Here is a 22,827-nt window from a genome sequence, read left to right as displayed (position 1 = left end):
GCAACACACAAGAATTAATGAATACAGATTGGATAAATAGACACTCTTACATGGATAAATATAACTCCAAGAAGAACGTTACTTTACAAGGCATAACTACAAGAGAATAATAATTGACTTGAAAGGACAACAGAATTATATTACGTCAAAATAATGTGTATGTTCTGTTGCTGCTGTGAGGAATTCGATGCCGATAGCAGTGGCCCTGATGGCTGGCATGAAAAGCCAACTGACAGCCATGACATAAAGAAAACCACATTTGCATACAATACGTGCACTGATAGAAAGTGAAATTTGTCACTACATAGTCACAAAAAAGCACTAAAAATTGTAATAGAATGATGATCTGAATAAAGTCATCACCACTTGTGTTCTACAAAAAATTTAGTATTGTTATTTAGGTTATACATCGTAAAAATATTCATGATAACAGAAACAATTTTAAACGTGCTATCTGGCATAGGAGGTTTCCTACAAGCTGAGGCTATGAGATGTAATGTTAAATGAAAGAGGAATTTATTATAAACAAAATACTGTACTGCAGTGCTTGTGTGTCAAGGAAAAAAGTCCTCCACAATTACATTAAAATATTGGTCTCTGCAAAAATAATTTATTTTATTGATTGTATGTATTAATAAGAAATTCTAGCATATAATGTTGTAAGAATGTCATTTGACTAAATCAGTTAATGCAGGGGCTTGAAGAATTAAGTTGTGAACTTGACTAGGTTCCTGCAGCTCCAGCTTGTAACATAAAAAAAAAGTCTAAAACGCATAATTTCAGCTATATGTAAAATTAACTGGTGTAATAATGGGATGCAAATCAAACCGAAAGATGTACATTATTTGTTTGGTATGAAATATGTTTAAAAATTGTAAATGATTTTGAATGTTGGTCTAGAAGGCCTAGAAGTTAAAAGCTGTTCTGGTCACATGACCAAGTTATGGAGGAAGGAATCAGTAAATGTTCAGGGGTCTTTTGTTGGTGTACTTACCCTGGGTAAGATCTGAGTGGCCTAAGAACCACAGATGTTTGGGTGTGATTACATGGTAGGAAGATAATTTGAACTTGTTCATTCAGTGCAACAGATAACAATTCTGGAGATGTGTTTTATTCATTGTTTGTCTGTATGATCAATTGTATTGTACTTTATTTGAGAATCAGTCATTCAGTGAACTGCGTGAACTAGTTGAATGTGGAAAATTAATTTACATTAGTGGGTTTACATACTGGGCAGTGCAGCTGAACAATTAAGTCATAGTGTGTGGTCTAAATCTGAGTCAGAATACATCATTGTCCAAACAGACTATTCACAGTTCATCTTATTTGATGTTTTGTATTGAATTGTGCTTTTGATTTGTTCATTGACTATTCATTAGGCTATTCTATTATTATTTAGCGAATTTCTTGACAGCACAATGCAGTTTCTCCCAACCAGTCCCTAGACTAGTAGTTGAGTCACTAAATCTATTAAATGATTGTGTGCTTGTTCATTGGTTGTTTGGTGGCAGCAGTTTGTTACAACTGATAATCAACTTTAATTTAATTTTTTTGGTACAAACCAACTGGCACAAGTCAATAGGCAAGCTTTCATCAGAAACGAAGCACCATAGAACACATAGTATTGCATGAAGCTGATCTGCAAAAGACTACTTTCATAACATTTGATGACATTTGTGAGTTCAAATTGTGCTGTTTAGTTTGTGTAGCACTTCAGCGCCTCAGGATGCATGATGGATTATTCATTTCAATATCTTATATAGATGACAAGTTTTGCTTTCTGGATCAAACTGTTATTATCTTAAAGGTATTTGAAGAGCTTAAGCAACTTGACAACTGTGCTTAAGTGTGTCAGTTGTGCCGGTCTTTGAATCTGAGAGAGTAACTCTTCATTGCCATAGCTATATAAATTTGGGTTACCTAGTTGACAAAAGATGATTCTGTCCTGATCTAGAGAAATTGAGAGCCACAACGGATTTTCTTACTCCTCATCACATTTACAATGTAAGAAGCTTCCTTGAAATGTGTTCCCACTATAGATGCTTTATAAAAGGTTTCAGTTGTAAGGCATGATTGTGGCAAGAACTACAACAGGACGATGCCAAATTTTTTTGGGTCAAAGAGCAAGAAAGATCTTTCTGTATCCTTAAAGGAGAAGCTGACATCTTTACTAGTCGTGACACATTTCTGATAAAGATGCTGAGATGAAACTACACACTGATGATAATGGTAACAAGATAGGAATAGTTCTAGTGCAAATCCATGGGGGTGTTGGAAGAGTGACTGCGTATGCCTCCAGATCTCTTGTAGTTTGAACTATCAGTAAATTCTGACCCTATTTATATGACAAATCATTCACTATTGTGCTGACCACCATTCTTTATGATGGCACACAAATTTGAAAGCTCCATAAAGATATTTATCAAGATGAGCACTAATACTTCAGGAATATGTCATAGTAGTATACAAAAATGGACGCAACACAAGGATGCCAAATGCGTTTCAAAGAATTCATTGGAGGTACATTACAGTATTACATCTGAGTCATCACTATAATAATGAACATTGTCTGAATACCACAGTTCGTATCAGAATTTTATTTATTTTCCACTACTTATAAACCCTTGCTTTGCAAAAGAAGATAAAGAAGTGTCTTTACCTCAAATGGCAAAATCATAGTCCTTATAGAATTTCTTAGTCAATAAATTAATTTTTACTAGTCAAGAAGTCAAATATAAATAAATCCTATCTGCAAAAGCAAAGCAATCTCATTAAGTTTTTAATACACATAGTGAAATCAGTAAACCTATATATCCAAGCCAAGTGAATTCAAAATGTTAGTTTGCATTCACAAAGAGAAGATTGCAGCACTTAATTCCGCTACTGATTTAAATATCCAAAAATGCCTCTTTCACTAAGGTAAACAAACTAATAGCACTATCTGTTGGTTCTTTGGTGTACTATGAAACTGACACTGTCATCTATTGTTTCTTTGGTGTAGTACATGATCACTAAGATAAACATCCAAATTACTAAGCCGAGCAGTCTCGTAAACTTTAAGTTATGAAATCTTTTTTATCCTGTGATATGATTTTCGTAAAATAAATCCTATACATTTTCTCCTGAGCTACAGTAAAGTTACCTGTGAAAACTGTGAGTAAATTCATGCAATGGGTTTGGAGATAAGTATTTTCAAACAGATAGACATGATGATTTTGCAGTTTTATTATTAGTGTAGATGTGGAAGACCAGTTTGAGGCATTACAGTCTGCCTTCAGGTCAAAAAACCTATTGCGCATTGACACACAACAATTGCTGTAACAAGTTTTTGGATTTGAATATGGCCTTTACTGACTGAAACCTTTCATTAAGAATAAATAAAGTTGTCATGTAGACTCTGATATTCAGACAATTAAGATGTACAGGAGACTACGATGTCTCCGCAACATTATAATGCTGCTTTTTAGTAACGAATGTGACAGCTAAATAAATAGAAGATCTGTCATTACTGACGACCATAGAGACCTTAAAGAAGGATGAATTAAGCTTTCAGCCAAAAGGCCTTCTTCTAAAGTAGAAAATGCACACACATTCACATAAGCACAATTCATGCACACTGGCTACTGAGTCCAGATCATGTACAGGAACTGCACCTGTTGGGAGAAGCAATCTGTGTGTTGTGTGGGTAAGGATGAAGTTGGAGTGGAGAGGGGGATGGATAGTGGGGTTAGAGGTGGGGAGGCTTAGTGCTGCTTGTGGGAACATGCAGGGACATGCTAGGGACAGAGTAGGTCTGCTAGGCACAGTTATAAGATTTAAGGGGGGGGGGGGGGGGGGGGGGGAGAGAAGGAGAGAAAGGGGGAAACACTTGTGGGTGCATTAGTGGAGTAGAAGGCTGTGTACTGCTGGAGTGGGAACAGAAAAGTGGGATAGGTAGATGAGGTACAGGCTGAGGTCAGGGGGGTTATAGAAACATATCGTATAGTGCAGGGAATTTTTCAATTTGTGTGACAGAAAAAAACTGGTGTGAAGCGGTCATTGAAGTGAAGCACATTGGGTTGGGCAGCATGTTCACCAACTTGGTGATAAAGCCCTCTCTTGGCCATATTTTGTCAGTGGCCATTCATGCGGGCAAGGAACTTGTTGGTTGTTATGCCCATATATAAAGTAGCACACCAGTTGCAGCTTAATTTGTAGGTCACATGATTGCTTTCACAGGTAGCCCTGCCTTTGATGGGATAATACATGCCTGTGATTGGAGTGGTGTAAGTGGTGGTGATGGGAGGATTTATGGGAAAGATTTTGCATTTAGGTCCATTGCAAAGATGTGAGCCGACCGGGATATTGCAGTCCATTCTTGCTCCTTGCTCATCCCCCTGCAATAGACCTAGATGAAAAACATGTCTCTACATCCTTCCACCACCTCCTATGCCAGTCTGGTCACAGGCACCTTTATACCATCAAAGGCAGGGCTACCTGTGAAAGTAGTCAATGAGCGGAGTTTTGCTGATGATGCTGTGGTGTACGGTTTAGTGATTGTTGGAAGACACAAGGCAACTTAGACTATTGAGAAAGTTTAGAGAACCAGCATTTGAAGCTGACTGCTGAATGATTCTATTGCCACCAAAATAAAATCCGTCTAAGGACCACGAAGATAAGATTCGAGAAATTAGGAATCATATGGAGGAATATAAACATTTGCTTTTCCCTTGCTCTATTTGTGAGTGGAACAGGAAATGAAATGACTCTGCTAAAGACAGTATGGTGGCTTGTAGAGTATCCTTGTAGATGTAGTTGCAGATGTAATCTACAAACTAAGCCCCAGCTACTGTGGTGTTTTCTATGTAAACCTGACAATCAACAAACTGCCTGTCTGCATCAATGGCCACCAACAAAATGTGGCCAAGAGACAGCTGGATCACCCAGTTGCTGAATGTGCTGCCCAAAAAAATGTGCTTCACTTCAATGATCGCTTCACAACCTGCACCATCTGGATTCTTCCCACCCACACCAGACTTTCTAAATTGTGCAGGTGGTAATTCTCCCTGGAATATATCATAAGTTCCCATAACCCCCCTCGCTTCAGCCTTTGCTAGTCTCTGTGCCTCATCTACCAATCTCCTTCCCTGCTCCCACCCCAGCACTACACAACCTCCTATTCCACAAACGCACCCACTACTATTTTACAAACCATAGATTGGTTTTTCCAGCAGATGCAGTTGCTGTAAGCAGTCCATCCTCAGCAGTCAGAGACAGTGGACATGTGTGTGAGAGCTATGATTACAGTATCTGAATGTGTGTGTGTTTTCTGCTTAAGAAAAAGTCCTTTTGTCCACAAGATTAAGTGTGTAACAGTATTTTTATTGTGCTTCTCTGTGACTCAATATTTTTTCCTATATGGTGAGTAGCAGCCTGTTTTTTTCATAATGTTGTCATTATTCCATTAAGGACTTTTCATTCTTAGATGTTATGTAAAACATTCTAGAGACTGCCAATGACAGGAACTTGTGCCTCAGTTATGTGCAGAACATCTTGTGCCAGTTCCTCCTACAGTTGCCCCATTTAACCAGATTGGGGAGGTTTCCTAAGTCAACAAATGGATAGTAGTGTGGACTAATTGCCTCACCTATTACACTACCACTGATAATGAAAACCTGATTTTCTGTGACAGCTCTGAAGATTGCCAAGCTTTTTAGCAAAAACATAAATTTGATTCATGGAGCACCTGGTACAATGATCTCTGATTTTGGAAAAGTGTTTTGGCTGAGATTAATGTCAAAAGTAACTACATGACACAACAACATCCGCAGGATCTGTTATCCATAGACGAATCATCTCACAGAATGGATTGATTAAAAAGACATTAGCAGATTTGCTCTGAATGAGGTTGACTTCAAGCAAAGAGACTCGCATATGATTCTGTGTCTTGTGACTTATGTGTGCATTAGAGCAAAATGAGGCACTATAAGTTTCAATCCATTCTTCCTGATCTATGATGAAAATGTTAAAACATCAATGAATTATTTGCATTCATTTCAGCCTGATGATGATTACATCAAAAATCTTATCAAAATAAGTGAAGAAGAAAGATAACTGGCATGTTTATGGATATCGGAATCCTAGATTAATGACTGTGAACATTATAATGCGAATCCCTACCCATTAAGCTACATCTCACGAGACCTAATTTGGATTCTTATACATATAGGAGATATAGCATCTTCGATCAGTACTCAATAATGCGTCACACTGACATGTCACCTGTACACGGTGATTCAGAGTCCCTATTACAAAGTTCTAGGTATTGTAGAGGGGACTCGGGACAGCAATATTTGGTAATAAACTCATGTTCAGAAATGTTCCACTTGGAAGATAAATGATTTTGAACAGCAGAAGGCAATATGCTTTGACAGAGGTTGGTCATGTCACATGACATCTTGTGTGATGTCATGTCACGTGTCATCAGAGAATAACCCAATGAATAGAAGCAACTGAGTGATTGAGAAAGATGGTGCATTATAGAATGCCAGGTTACACATTTTCTGTGTACACTGAGATGTCACTCATTTGCAGTGAAACTGTACTACAAGGTCAATTAGCACAACACTTGTATCACAAATTATTTCCAGCTCATGCCCATCCATCACATACAGTGTTTACAAGATTGAAACAATGGCTTCGGGAAACTGTCACCTTCAAGGCTAATAGGGCTTACCATGGTCATGGCCGGATGTGCCACTCTGTTGGCATTGAGGAAAAAGTCCTCCAACTGGTCAACCAGTACCCCTCGATGAATACCTGCAACAACACAGGATGTATGCCACAGGAATGTCTGGTGAGTTCTCCATGAACAGAAGCTTCACCCATATCACTTCCAGAGGGTGCAGGCAAGCTGATTTTGTGCCACATGTAGATTACTTTATCTGGTTCCTACTCCATTGTGCCAATATTACAGACATTCCTCAGATCTTTCTTTTCACAGATGACAATACTATGAAAAGTATAAAATGCATCTCACCATATAATGAAAAATTGAGTTGCAGATAGGCCCAACAGAAAGACTGCTAAACAGTTAAGCTTTTAGTCAAAAAGTCTTCATCTTAATTAGATAACACACACATACACTTTCACACAAATCCAACTCTCACAAACACTACTACTGTCTCTGATGAGGCCGAGAGGGGGAGGGATAGCAAGACACTAGTGGGGGACAGTACAGTGCTGCTTGTGGGAGCATACAGGGATGAGGTCTAGGGAGGGTAGAACAGCTATGTGCAATCGGGAGGTTAGATGGAGGTCATGGAGAGTGAAGTAAGGGGGAGCAGAAAAGGAGAGAAATAGAAAGACTGTCAGTGTGTTGGTGAAATAGAAGCCTGTGTAGCTGTTTAGGGTTCGAATGGGAAGAGAGAAATGGATATGTGAGTAGAGGACAATGGGTAATGAAGCTTGAGGACAGGAGGATTATAGGAACGTAGAAGGTATTGCAGGGAGAGATCCCACATGCAGAGTTCAGAAAATGGTGTTGGGAGGAAGGATCCAGATGGCACAGGTTGTGAAGCAGCCATTGAAATGAAGAATGTTGTGCTGGGCGGCATGCTCAGTTACTGGGTGGTCAAACTGTTTCTTGGCCACAGTTTGTTGGTGGCCATCCATGCAGACAGACAGCTTGTTGGTTCTCATGTCCACATAGAACACAGCACAGTGGTTGCAGCTTAGCTTGTAGATCACATGACTGATTTCACAGATAATCCTGCTTCTCATGGGATAGATGATGCTTGTTACCAGACTGGAGTAGGTGGTGGTGGGAGGATGTATGGGACAGTAGTTACATCTAGATCTGTTTCAGGGACATCTGTCACCAACTTCACATTCAGGGACAGGTGGAGAGGTTGCAGTGGACTGATTTGTTGCCCATCCGATCAGAAATTTTTCCTGTGGGATTACATGAAGAGTATTGTTTATGAGACTCCTGTGGAGTCACAGGACGATCTCCTTGCCTGTGTAATGGCTGCAGCAGAGGCCATTCAGGACACTCCAGAGCTTTTGGACCTTATGTACATGAACACTGTGTGCAGGTGCACTTTGTGTAACAATACTTGATGTCACCACTTCGAGCATAAACTGTAGTTCACGCAGGCATAAGATGGTTTTTGTGTGGGCAGTGTACCATTTGACTTTCTTTCAAAGTTCTTTATCTTATTTACAGCACATTTCCAAACATGGTTTTATTACCAAATATTGCTGTCCTGAGTCCTCTGTACAAAGCCTATAACTGTGCAATAGGAATTCTGGATCATTCTGTATATCTGAGGTGATGATGCTGCATTGAGGAAAGAACATTGCAAAGATTTCTTCCGTACCCTTTGCAATAGTCCCATCATACACTTGAGACACAGATTGATGATACAGGCTACTGACTCAAGGAACATGAAGACTTGCCTAGCTTTGGCAATGTTCTGGAAAAAATAACTTCATTTGAACATTGATGTGACCAGGAGGGCATGACAACACAACCACAATACAAAGATTGACCAGTGCTTTCACACAAAGGAACACTGACAGGATCCATATCCAGGAAGCTGAAGTCTATTTGAACACAGTACACCACTGTTTTGCCAGGATGAGATGCAGTACCACATGTTGTGAATTCCCAATGGTGTTTTGGTTGTAGTTACTGTCTTGTGATATGCAGGTTACTGGTTTGATTCCCACATCCCATAATTGTTTATTGCTTAACATTTGTGACTTACAGAAGTTTCTAGGACTCATTTGTGAATGGACTACTACCATTCTATGTATGTGCAAATAGGAGAACTCTGTGCTGAGGCTGGTGCATCAACTTTCTCTGTTTTTATGTATGCTCAGTAAAAGTGATTTCAGTGTGAAGTATAAGTTCTTCTTGATGATCCTGTTCTTCTGACTGATACTTGATTCTGGATTCTACATGATAATGCTGATTATGAAGCAGTAAATGAACTGTAGCCATCTAATGTAACTAAGAAATAAGTGACTTTTTTTAAGTACTGGAATTTCAACTAATTTTGTTATATTCATTTATGATATCTATTCTACATTCAATTGTATTCATTCTCTGTAGGGGCCTAGTTCATCCCAAGCTGTATCTAAGATCTAAACAGCTCATAGTGAAAAATCGTCATTTGTCTGTCAGTCATCAGTCATTCTAGGAGTACTCACCACCAGATCCATACACCTCTTTGGAAACTAGCTTGGAAAAATACCCCATTAAAAGGTTGAACATTCTGAAGAGGAGCAGCCTTAGCCCCCAGGTAGCTGGGGCTAAACATATCATATCATATCTGTTCAGTTTCTCTTCTACTTGGTGATTACCAATCTGTCCTCTTTTACAGACTCTACAATAATTCTGGATATTCTGTCTGTTAAATTCCCATTAAAAGATATTTAGTTTCAGCTTTAAATACAGAGGTTGTTTCTTTTTCATTTTTTCTTACTTAGATACTTAAGCAGTCATGCTATTTTAGATTTTAATTGCTTCTTTGATTGATGGTTTGTTCTTGAGTGAGTTGTTGATTCCATTTTTATACATGAGATTAAAACTACCAACCCAGTCTTCTTCTTCAGGTGATGCAAACTGCATTGTTTACATACTCACTACTTGGACTGCAACCAGACTTGTTGGAGACCAAGTAGTGAGTACGCACTGATATGTCTGCCAAAGGTAGCACAGGAAAAATACCCAGGCATAAAATGAATATGAAGTTTATTGTAACACACATAAATAATCTTCTCTGATGGGAGTTAGTGTGGAAAACAATAACCGAACACAAATCACTTCTTGAATATTAAAAGAACAATAATAAAATCTGAAGGTTGAAGACCTGTAATGTCTCATTAAACTGAAAGTTGCAGAATACAATGTTCATATACTAAGTGTGCCACAGTCAAAGGGATGTGCAAAAAAAAAAAGTCCTAAGACAAACTTAAAGAGTCAAAAGGATGCACAAGTGTTTAAGTCTGGTGTATTGCCAATGGAAAACAAAGATGGTATCAGAGGCCAGGTCTCTTCTGTATAGAGTTAACGAATGGAATAGGTCCATTGCTTGCAGCTCCTGGAAGGCAAGGTTGACATCAATGGCATTATTGTCATAGAGGCGACCACAGAGTGAGATCCTTATTGATTGAATGCTTTTACAATTGGCACCTGCCCAGGAAACTCACTTCGAGCAAACTCCCTGAATGTAGCCCAGACACTGGCCTAAATACTGCCTGGGCCCCAGGACACTGCAGGTACTACTTTCGGTCATGTAGCCTGTGGATGAGGAAGGGTCTGTGGGACGAGTGACTCTGATGGTGATTGGGTTGCCACGTGGTGGCTGGATGTGGTGTACCCATCCCCTGCCCATCATCTGAAGAGCTGTCCCCTAAGAGATTCATGCCCATATAACATGGCTGTATTGTTGCGTGCTGACGAGTAGGCACAAGGTTTCGATATAGCATTCCTCTCCTGTTCTCCACTCACTCCCCCCCTCCCCCCCTTTTGAAGGGGATTAGAGGTGGCAGTGCTTCTCAATGTCTCTAGTACGGTCCAGATCTCCACTGGTGGCCAGGGCACCTGGGAGGGTAGGGGGGGGGGGGGGAGGGGGCAGAGGTCCATCTCCATCAACATTGGTGTTGGTGTAGCAGGTGGAACAAGTGCAGCCCCCTGTAGGGAGCCAGCCACAGGCTTGTGGTGTCTGGTTTGGCCATTGTGGAGGATTTCACCTCTGGAACAAAAGATGGTGGTAGGCTACTGGATCCAGGAAGAGGGCCACAGCAGGGCCACAGGCTTGTGGTGTCTGGTTTGGCCATTGTGGAGGATTTCACCTCTGGAACAAAAGATGGTGGTAGGCTACTGGATCCAGGAAGAGGGCCACAGCAGGGCCACAAATGGTTAATGTGCTTATGGCACACTGTGCCATCTTGAAGTATCACCTCAGCAGTGGCCTGGCCCAGAAGATTAGAAACGACTGCAGAAAACTAATTCTGGCAGCCTTTGCTGAAAAATAGATTCCACACGGGATATTGGAGAGAGGAACAGTGGCTGCTGCACCACAGAGAGGAGGGGTAGGCACTGGTGGGATGGATGACAAATGATTATAACCAAGGTGTTTGGCCAGGAGTTTTTCTGCTGGGTTGATCAGTCCTAGAGAGTCGAACAATAAGAAGCCAGAAAGATTGTAAGAGCATGTCCAGAGGGTGATGGTGGTGAAACTTGGACAGCTGGGATTTAAAGGTATGAATAAAGTGTTTGGCTAGACTATTAGAAGCAGGGTTAAAGGGCACAGCATGTATCAGTGCTACATCCTTTTCTTTACATAAAGCAGATAATCACAAAGAAGCAAATTGAGGGCCATCAACCATGACAGTAGTTTCTTGTAGCCCTTCAGTTTAAAAAATTATGGACGTAGTTTTAAGTAGTCCTTGGCAACCAACTAAGTAGACAGTAGAAACTTGATAATGGTCTTCCTCAAGGCTCAGTTTTGGCACCAATTCTGTTCAGCTTGTATACATCTGACCTCCATGAAACAGAGTCAAGGAAGTTCATCTATGCAGATGATCTGGCCTTGGGCACCCAGCAGAGAACTCTTGAAGCTGATGAAGAGATCCTATCTGCAGATCTAAGCACAATAGATGAATACTTCAAAACGCGGAGAAATCCAACGAAGAATGAAGTCAGCTGCTTTCACCTTAACAACAGAATGGTCAATGTGAAGTTCAATGTCACCTTTAATGGTCAGGTCCTTCACCACCAAGACTCCAGAATATCTAGGAGTGACTGTTGATATAACCCTCTCTTACAGGAAGCAAATAGAAAACTCCACAGCAAGCTGAGATCATGCAATAACATCATACAGAAGCTGAGTGGTACCTCATGGGGTGCAAGAGCTACGATACTGCGATGTACTGCCTTATGGCTGGTCTATTCTGTTGCCGAACACTGTGCCCCAGTGTGGCTCAATAGCACACATGTGAGAAAAATTGACGTGGACCTAAATGCAGCAATGAGGACAATATCTGGCTGCATCAAATCTACTCCTTTATACTGGTTACCACATCTAAGCAACACTGCACCACCAAACCACCAAAAACAGAACGCCATCCTCAAGGAACACCAAAAATTACTTAAAATCCCCACGCTTTCAATGCACTCTGACGTTCCCACATTCCAAATGAACCGATTAAAATCTAGGCAACCATATCTCTTGCTGGCAGAATCGCTACAGGCAGCTACTTTCAGTATCAACAAAAAGCGGACAGAAATGTGGAACACTGTTGTCCATGAGGAACATCAGAAGACCTGACATAGACCAGCCAGTATGGAACTAATGCGAAGTACCTGGAAAACATTTAATCGGGTCCGCACAGGCCATGGCGTATGTGCTGAAAACCTCTACCGATGGGGAAGGGCTTCATCTTCTCAGTGTGACTGTGGAAATCAACACCAGATGATCCATCACACTGTAACAAGCTGTAGCAGGAGAACTGGGAATGTGGAAGATTTCTTTGAAGTGACAGAGGCAGCCCTTGAATGGTTCAACAAATTAAATATTAATTTATAGACTTATTGTTTAAATTATAAATTATGAAATTAATATATTTTGTAAAACTATGTAGTCCACAATTGCTAGCCACCATTCATATGTAATGCCATACGCTAAATAAAATAAATAGTTTGAATGATCTGCCCTGTGCATGCAGGAGACATGCATGAGACATAGGGGAAGCCACTGGTAGCATCTATAGTGATTAAACCAAGTGTACTCTAGGAAGGGACCAATGGCCAGGGGACAGAAGTGTCTGACCAAGAGAAAGAATTATGTGGAGGGGTATCCAACTTATTCTGGCAGATGGAGTAGGAGATAACCATACAGGCGATCACTGCATCCATGACCGCCATTAGGCATGTTGGCAGTCCAGCTGCTTGGTGAGACAATGTCCCAGTGCTCCATGTGCAAGAGAGATGAAATTCATGGCTGCCAGGATCATGACTGTTGTGGCTATTGTCTTCCTTGAGCAGGAGCACATCGTAGAGGATGGAGAGCTTGTTGCAGTACCAGCAAGCCTCAATCTGTGGGTGTCCCATCTGCTTGCAGTCTGACGGCCAGCTGTGTTGGAGCAGGCAGAGTACCATGTGGAGTGCTGGGTCCTCAGTGGTGTAGTGCATGATGAGCTTGGTGTCCAGTGGAAGGCTGGCTGCAGCTGTCACAGCAGTGACATCTAGGAGGAACCCAATTTTGAGATCTATGTCAAAGCCAGTGGCCTTCCCCAGGGGCTGATGAAAGAGGTGGTCAATAGTAGCATGTTTGTTGAATGGTACTGAATGTTGTAATTGTAACTTGAAAGAAACAGAGCCCATCGCTGAAGGTGGCATTCCATTTTGTTTGGAATATTTGATGATACTTTGAAAAGAGAGAGTAACAGTTGTGCTCCATGAACAGCATGAAATGGTGACGTAGTAAAGAAACTGTTTTTAGGCTAATCATGATTGCTGGGGCTTCTTTTCTATCTAATTACGCTTTGCAGCAGAGAGAGTCCTGGACACAAATGCAATTGGTCACTCCATCCCATCAACTGCATATGAAAAGCTGCCCCCAACCCGAAGTATTATACATCAGCTGCCAAGATTAGGGGTTTGGTGGGGTCATATGCCATGAGGGATGCGGGGTGAAAGAAAGCCCATTTGAGTCTGGGCAGCTTTATCATAGGCTGGGGTTCATTGCCAGCAAACAATTTTCCATAAGAGGTGGTGTAATAGCTGTGCAATGGCTGCCGCATTTAGAATAAATTTACAGTAATAATTGAACTGCCTCAACACTGATTCCAGCTGGCTGGTGTTGGTGGGGCCATAAGTTTTTCCACTGCCTCAGTATATGGTGGATAGGGCAGACGCCTGATGCACTAAAATGTGGCTCAAGTATTCCACTTGGTGAACAGAAAAACAGCCCTTGTCTTTATTGCATGTGAGATTTGTGTATTGGAGGACCATGAACAGTGTGTGCATGTTGTTAGCCAAGTTCTGTGTGTCCTTGCCTGTGACGAAAAGAATCTTGTCTAAATAGTTCATCGTGCCTAGACTATTGTGGGTGAGGTGCTTAAAGTAGTGCAGAAGAATGGTCGGAGCACTGGCAAGTCTATGGTACTGAAACAGTCCAGAAGGAGTGTTGGTCACTAAAAAGCTTTGGGAATCCTCGGCAAATGGAAGCTGGAGATACACATCATGTAGATCAGTCTTGGCAAATACATTGCCATCTCCAAGGTGAATCATGATGTCCTCTACCTTGGGAACAGGATAATCATCTATGACAGGTTGGGCATTAATAGTTGTCTTGAACTCCTCACAAAAGGCACAATGTAGCATTTGATTTTTCTGTGAACGGCCCATAGGTTGTGGGGAGTGGGAGTGAGAATACCCTCATCCTGCAACCTCTCTAGCTCTGTCTCTGAGCTTTGTCTCTGATTGTGAAGCGAACATTTCAGGGTTTGAAGAAATTCATTGTCACTGATGGGAAAGGAGCCACATATGCCTCAAAATCTTTGACACCTGACGAGGGATTTGTGCACGCTGAGCTAAACTTGGAAGAGAAGTCTTTTAGGTCAGGGTTTGTGCCCAGTGACTTCATGATGGGGAGTGGAGCCATGGATTTCTAAGCCAAGAGCATTGAGCAGATCCAGGCCCAAGAGACTGATGGCTCCAGGAGAGTTGATGACCAGAATTGTGGCTTTAACGGCAGTCAAATGCTACCGAACTTGGTCTGTAAATTGGCCATTGACTTTAATGATGTTATTCTTGTAACTAAGCACTGAAATACCAAATCATTGAAGATGAATGGACCTCCACACAATAATAAGAGCGCCAATCTATGATGGTTGCAGTGGTCCACGTGTCTATCTGCAGCTCGATGGTCACATTATTGAGGGCTGCCATGGCCGATCGAGATTCCTAGGAGTGAGGAAGTACAGATTGGATGTAGGGTACATCTTGGAACAGATTTGTCCTGCCATCCACCCTTGCATCCAAGGATCCATTACATGCACAGTCAACAGTCGACATTCATTTTGAGCACTGCTTGGCACAACTCAGACCTATGTTCAGATTTTGCAAAAGAGGTGCACTTAGCATACCTGTAGTGGCACTAGTGTCTATGGTAACTAAAAAAAAACACAGGCTGCAGGAAGGGAACTGTTAAAGGTGGTGTTTGTCCTCTGAGTCTATGCCTGCATCATGTGAATCTGACCAGGGTATGGGGTGTGGCTGGAAATGAGGGCAGCATGTTGGTCAGGCAGCAAACCAGCGAATACTTGTGATGGGTTCTGCAGGGTGGCCGATGATCTGAGAGATGTTTTTTAAGCTCTGTTTCTAAGAACGGATTCTTCAATTTAAGGAGATCTGTGAGTAGTTCTTCATAGGGGGTGTACTCAAATCCCACACCAAGAAGGCCACTTATGAGTGCTTATACTGCGGATAACTACACTGGAAATGTGTCATGAGATAAATCCTAGAGGAGGGTGATCCATTTGCGATAAGCCTGTCTGTCAAGCTTATGGCAGCTGAAAAACTTGTGGTGGGCTGTCACCATGTGCTTCTGGAGTCAACGTATTCTAACAAACAGGACTTTAACATGTCAAAGAGCAGAGCATGGGGCTTCACTTCCAGGTTAAATTGTTGCAGAAGGTGGTAAGTGTCTGGGCCTGTGCACACCAGAAGGAAGGTGCACTGCCAGGTGTCACCTGTGATGCTGTGGGCTAAGCAGTGCTGTTTCCTGCATGCAGTGTTGTTCACCCATATCTTGATCTTCTTGCCAAATTGATGAAGCAACAGGAGCACTGTCCGAAAGTCATTGAACATGGATTCAACCTGGGAGACAGTTTGAGAGCCCCAGAGGTGAGGTGAAAATGGTCAGCAGCTGCGTGATCAGGAGTTCGTTGGTGTACTGCATCTGTTGAACAGAGACATCCACTGGTTCTGTTATGCTGGAAACAACGTGGCAGTCAGTGTACTTGAAGATGGAAGAAGGAAGAACACATACCAAGACACAATCTACCTGGCTAAGAGTGCATGTGTGGGACATTGACTCAAAGAAAAAGAAAATAAAAGAAACAACAACAACAACAACATTGTTGGCAAGTGTTTTGTCCACTGAAGGCAGTACAGGAAAATTACCCAGGTATAAAATGAGTACGAAAGATATTGTAACACACATAAATGATCTTCTCTGTGACAAGTTAATTTGGAACACAACAACTGAAGACAAGTCGCTTATGAAATATTTAAAGAACAATCATGATACCTGAAGGCTGAAGGCCTGAAAATGTCAAAATAAACTGAAAGTTCCAAAATTCAGTTTCCATACCATAAGCATGCAACAATCAAAGCCTGGAAGGGACATGCAAAAGTTAAAAGTCCCAAAGGGATGCACAAAAATTTAAGTGAAGCATATTGTTGATGAAAAACAAAGACAAATATTACAAATTCAAATTGCCGGTCATGGCACCAGAAACCAAGTCTCTTCAGTGTAGAGCCCCCAAAGGGAGTAGGATCGTTGGGGCAGTGTCATTGTTGTAGCAGCAGCTCCAGAGTGAGATCCTGATTGAGGGAATACTTTTGCAGTCAGTGCCTGGCTCAGGAAACTCACTGGGAGTGAAGTCTTTGAGCTTAGCCTGAGTGCTGGCCTAAATACACCCAGACACAGGGATACTGCAGCTACTACTTTTACTCATGTGGCCTGCGGAGGAGAAAAGGTCTGTGAGGACGATGACTTCTGGCAGCACTTGGGTTGCTGCTCGCTGGATATCCCTTGTTTGTCATCCAAAGAGCTGTCCCTTTGAGATCTGTGCCCTCATAAGTTTTCTGTGTTATTGTGGTGGCTGAGTAGGTGCAAGGCCTTGACACAGCATGCATCATGACACAGCTTGCAGCATCTGAAGAAGACAACTGCATCAGTCACTGAAATATCATGTATAAAAATAGTCACCAACTCAAGTGAACACCGAGAAGCCTTGTATTAATCATGAACTTTCTGATCTTATTCAAAGCTGTCTTTATTATCTATTACTTTATCTTCAGAACATTATAATTCCATTTTCAGTCCAACAATTCACTTCGTTCATTTTATGGTTATAAGTATTGCATTAGTCTCAGACCATTTGGCAGCTAGTAATCTGAAACCCATATGTAAATAGATGAAATTTGGTAGCTGCATGCCGGAAGATGTGTTACATATACAATGAAGAATGTGGCGTTAATCCCAATGCACTATATCTCAATGTGGAAAAACCTTGCTTTATATTTGGTTTACAAGACCATTGTTTGGGAATATAATTGTTAGTTTCATTGTGTTCATGTAATAAATTGAAACTAATTTCATTTCTGTTAATTTTCTGCAGAAATTCGCAAAACAGAACATCAGCTACTTGAGAAATCAGCTTACTGTCAGAGTCTCAGCATTTCAATAGCACCAACAGTTCCAGTCATATCTGCAATTGTAACATTTCTTGCACATCTAGCAGCTGGTAATAATTTGACTGCTTCACAGGTTAGACTATTCTTTTATTCTAATGAACATAATTTAAATTTTAAATTGTGCTTCTGACCTCTGATATTAATACAATCTAAAATTCTCCGAAGATCACAACTTCAGTCAATAATAACTGAAGTAAACGGCAAAAAAGATGTGAAAGTGGCAATGAGAACACATTAAACAGTATGTTTAAATCTTTTCCTGTATTTATCAAATTGTTATCATTGCTGTCTAAGATGAAATTTGTCATATCATCTCTTTAATATTGTAACCATGCAACAAAAAATATTCCATTTGCAATGTAATATTCAAATCCACTGTAACTGATATGATTAAGTATGGAATTGCATATTTCCTGATTAGATACCATTAATGTTAATTGTTTCTTTGCAAGACACTAGAAATACTTTTGTTTTAAATTTATATAGTTTCAGATGTAGATTTTTTTCAGTAACATTTCATCCAACATCAGTTTGGTAGAAAAATTTCACTGAGTTCATTATAAAAGTTTTTACGCACAAGGGCATACCCAAAGGAAAGGAGAGTGGAGAGCACATAACCTCCCCCCACTTTTTTCCTAACCAAACTTGTATTCTGCCTCCTAAATAGTATCTGTTTGGAGAAAGTCTGGATATATAATGGATAATGATTTTTGAGAAGTCTATCCAGAGCCACCTGCCATTAAATTGCAAAACTATTTCATCATTCAGTGCAAAATTAAAATTAATTACTGTCATAAAAATAGTCTAATGATGACATACTGTAATCTGTCAAGCCTATTATACTCTGTCTTCAAAATACCATGTATAAGCAACTACTTGTATGACAATGTACTGCATCTTGTAACATTTTTTTTAAAATTCCATCACGTCCACAAGAAAATTTGCTTTTAAAGGAATTACTTCTTTTTCTGATGTCCCTCTTGCAGTAGCACGAAATTGATAAAATGCTTGTGGTACTGAGTCTCATATATAATGCAATACAATTTTCCTCTTGAACTGACCTCACTGATATTCCCTTTGAACTAGTTACCTTTTCTTTAATGCCATTTGTTAATATCCATGTAAAATTTTAAAACTGAATGTGAATCCCATTGATTCTGTCTTCACACACAAATATGCTATCTGTTAAGGTGTTACTATCTAGCACATTATTCTGAAGGCAAAGCTTACAGTTCATATTTGGTTGCATACTAAGTGATTTTCCATATCTCGTTTATGATCAGACTGCTTCAAAAATTTAGTACTGAAATAATTGCAAATTACACTCCTGGAAATTGAAATAAGAACACCGTGAATTCATTGTCCCAGGAAGGGGAAACTTTATTGACACATTCCTGGGGTCAGATACATCACATGATCACACTGACAGAACCACAGGCACATAGACACAGGCAACAGAGCATGCACAATGTTGGCACTAGTACAGTGTATATCCACCTTTCGCAGCAATGCAGGCTGCTATTCTCCCATGGAGACGATCGTAGAGATGCTGGATGTAGTCCTGTGGAACGGCTTGCCATGCCATTTCCACCTGGCGCCTCAGTTGGACCAGCGTTCGTGCTGGATGTGCAGACCGCGTGAGACAACGCTTCATCCAGTCCCAAACATGCTCAATGGGGGACAGATCCGGAGATCTTGCTGGCCAGGGTAGTTGACTTACACCTTCTAGAGGACGTTGGGTGGCACGGGATACATGCGGACGTGCATTGTCCTGTTGGAACAGCAAGTTCCCTTGCCGGTCTAGGAATGGTAGAACGATGGGTTCGATGACGGTTTGGATGTACCGTGCACTATTCAGTGTCCCCTCGACGATCACCAGAGGTGTACGGCCAGTGTAGGAGATCGCTCCCCACACCGGGTGTTGGCCCTGTGTGCCTCGGTCGTATGCAGTCCTGATTGTGGCGCTCACCTGCGCGGCGCCAAACACGCATACGACCATCATTGGCACCAAGGCAGAAGCGACTCTTATCGCTGAAGACGACACGTCTACATTCGTCCCTCCATTCACGCCTGTCGTGACTCCACTGGAGGCGGGCTGCACGATGTTGGGGCGTGAGCGGAAGACGGCCTAACGGTGTGCGGGACCGTAGCCCAGCTTCATGGAGACGGTTGCGAATGGTCCTCGCCGATACCCCAGGAGCAACAGTGTCCCTAATTTGCTGGGAAGTGGCGGTGCAGTCCCCTACAGCACTGCGTAGGATCCTACGGTCTTGGCGTGCATCCGTGCGTCGCTGCGGTCCGGTCCCAGGTCGACGGGCACGTGCACCTTCCGCCGACCACTGGCGACAACATCGATGTACTGTGGAGACCTCACGCCCCATGTGTTGAGCAATTCGGCGGTACATCCACCTGGCCTCCCGCATGCCCACTATACGCCCTCACTCAAAGTCCGTCAACTGCACATACGGTTCACGTCCACGCTGTAGCGGCATGCTACCAGTGTTAAAGACTGCGATGGAGCTCCGTATGCCACGGCAAACTGGCTGACACTGACAGCGGCAGTCCACAAATGCTGCGCAGCTAGCGCCATTCGACGGCCAACACCGCGGTTCCTGGTGTGTCCGCTGTGCCGTGCGTGTGATCATTGCTTGTACAGCCCTCTCGCAGTGTCCGGAGCAAGTATGGTGGGTCTGACACACCGGTGTCAATGTGTTCTTTTTTCCATTTTAAGGAGTGTATAATCTGCCTCCAATTGTCTGACAGCTTGATATGGGTCAGAATCTTCTGGTTATTTCAGTTCTTTTTAAAAATATCTGCAAGTTTCTGCATGAGTTTCTATGAAGTGTAATAATTATAAATGTCCTTATAGGTACCTGACAGGCAAATGTTTCAATCTGTTGATCTATACAAAGTCTGCTTGTCTCTATAGTGACATATTTAAGATTATTTTTCACATGCAATGATTGATAACTCTTTTCCCCTATTTTAATTCTATTATTTATTTATTATCATTTTATTGTCTTCAGTGGATCACTACTGTCAATTTTATAAAAAGGATTTTTCAGTTTCCTATTGGCCCAGTACTATTTTATTACCTCATACTTCAACTTTCTTTCTTTGCCTCAGCAACCCTTACCTTCTACAGTGGAACACTATAAATTCAAAATCTTCGACATATAATGTTACCAATGTTGTTTACATGGTGTTGACATAGGCATGGCACATAACTAGGTTTTCATTTCTGAGCCATTTAAATAAGCACCTAAATTAAGAACTTTTTCAAGCTTCTAAATTTTTAGTGCATTATACTAAATGTAGTCTTTAGTTTGTCTTCCTTTATGTCCTTGGAAACCTTAGCTACTTGAGTCTTCCACAATACTGCCTGCCTAAATGAAGGGTTTAGTCTAAAGAAAGGTGCCCCTCCCCCAACAGGTACCACAGGAAAAATTACACGATACGTGATTATAAACCCTCCCCTCACTTTCCCTATCAATCTTCCCATATGATAATTCTGCTGACTTGCCTTTATTGTTACATTTAAAGTGCAGACTACTTTTTTTGAATCTGAGTTCATGGACATTTGCTGCTCCTGATGTGTCAGTTCATTCCCGATGCTATACCTCACATTTGTGAGGTATATTAGCCACATACTTATTCCCCTCAGTTACCAGTACTTGATCCTCTACATTAAAATACCTAGTTAATTCCTCTGTCTCCTGTGACCTGGCCAAGCTTAGCACTAGGTATCTTAATGATTGTCACATGAAGTTTTGACCCTGCTTTTGCCTGGAGCAATTGGTCTGCTTTCTTGCATAACAGTTACCAAGCAGCAAGACCAATTTTTCCCAATTTGATTGTACTTCTTTTCTTGCTGAAATATTATTCTGCTGGGCTACTGCTTTATAGTTATCGTACATCTGCACAAGGCTCCTGCTCACTGGCATCAGACTATAGTTTATGGTAGTATTTCAGTTTAATTGAGAAAGAGCTGTGCAAATCATCCCCTTTTATCTAAAACCTAACTCCACCCCATCCTTCTTTCGCGCATCCTAAGATTGTCCTACATCAAGATTTGTTAATTAGATGCTGTGTTGAAGAGCTCAAATTCTAGTCTCCTTTTTTGTAATGTTATTACTTCTGCTGCATTCCTCATGCATAACCAGAATCTATAGTGTCTAACATGCCATTACATTCTGCCTACAGTACAAATGTGTTAAACATATCTGCAGGTTTATTTTAAAAATTGAAAAGTTGGCTAGCACAGTTCATTTTACTAATTATTTTATCTGCAGTCTTGTAGCTACATAGTAATTTCTTATTCACAGTCCCAGAAACATATGAAGAATACGCAAAAATCAAACATATTGGACACTCATAATAGTGTTGGAAATCAGTATGCTAGTTGTGTACTTTTTCCATTTATTACATTTTCCAATTAACTTTCCAAAGCTTACCCAAAAATCTTTACAAAATTTTATCTTGAAGGATTTCACATTTCCAGCTCTAACAGTTGTTATTGTTATCCGTCCACAAGTTCTGAACAATAATTTTTACATGCTATATCTTGGAATTAGTTTGGAAGGCAGGAAACGAGGTACTGGTAGAGTTGAAGCTGTGAGGACAGGTTGTGTGTCATGCTTGGGCAACTCAGTTGGTAGTGCACTCACCCGCAAAAGGCAAATGTCCCGAGTTTGAGTATTTGTCCCGCAACATTTTTAATCTGCCAGGAAGTTTTATATCTTGGAACTACTTTTCATGAGCTCTCACAGACCTGCAAATTGGCACTGTTGGCTGTAAAAAAAGAAAATGATTAGAAAAGCATATTATAATATTTATTTTTAAATTTTCATAATGTTTGCCATTTTTCTGTATTCATGTTTGACAGTCACATTTTCAGTTACCTGCAGTTTCAAAATTTGGTTTCTGTAGTACATGTGATTTTTGTTATACATAATTGCTTTGATTGCTCCAACAACATGGTGAGATATATACACATAACTTTTAATTTTAAATAAAATATTATCAGAATATAATTTGATTGGATAATTATTTAAACCATTTCAAAATGATGCACAAACACCTCAGAAACATTAACAGTAGAAGTACTTTTCTCAAATATGCACAATTTTACACATCAGCTACCAAAACTTGAACTTTGACAAAACTATTATATTAATGTGACTTATGTAAATTAATGTAAATGAGACCAAGAGATGAATACACTAAGCAGATTCAGAAGGATGTAGGTTGCAGTAAGTACTGGGAGATGAAGAAGCTTGCACAGGATAGAGTAGCATGCAGAGCTGCACCAAACCAGTCTCAGGACTAAAGAGTGTTTATGGAAAAAG

General features: G+C 40.9%; 1 protein-coding gene across 9 annotated transcripts in view; it reads left to right on the top strand.

The window, feature by feature from the left end:
* Positions 1-22,827, top strand: part of LOC126267010 (ATP-binding cassette sub-family C member 5-like) — a 531,190-nt gene that overhangs the window by 199,844 nt on the left and 308,519 nt on the right. For all 9 annotated transcript variants that reach the window (XM_049971782.1, XM_049971823.1, XM_049971815.1 and 6 more), the window contains exon 10: positions 17,404-17,552. In XM_049971782.1, the coding sequence (XP_049827739.1) occupies positions 17,404-17,552 (149 nt within the window). The remainder of the gene's footprint in view (positions 1-17,403; positions 17,553-22,827) is intronic.

The sequence above is a fragment of the Schistocerca gregaria genome, chromosome 1 (assembly GCF_023897955.1).
Source record: "Schistocerca gregaria isolate iqSchGreg1 chromosome 1, iqSchGreg1.2, whole genome shotgun sequence".
In the NCBI taxonomy this organism is placed as follows: domain Eukaryota; kingdom Metazoa; phylum Arthropoda; class Insecta; order Orthoptera; family Acrididae; genus Schistocerca; species Schistocerca gregaria.
This window is presented reverse-complemented; position numbering and strand designations above follow the sequence as displayed.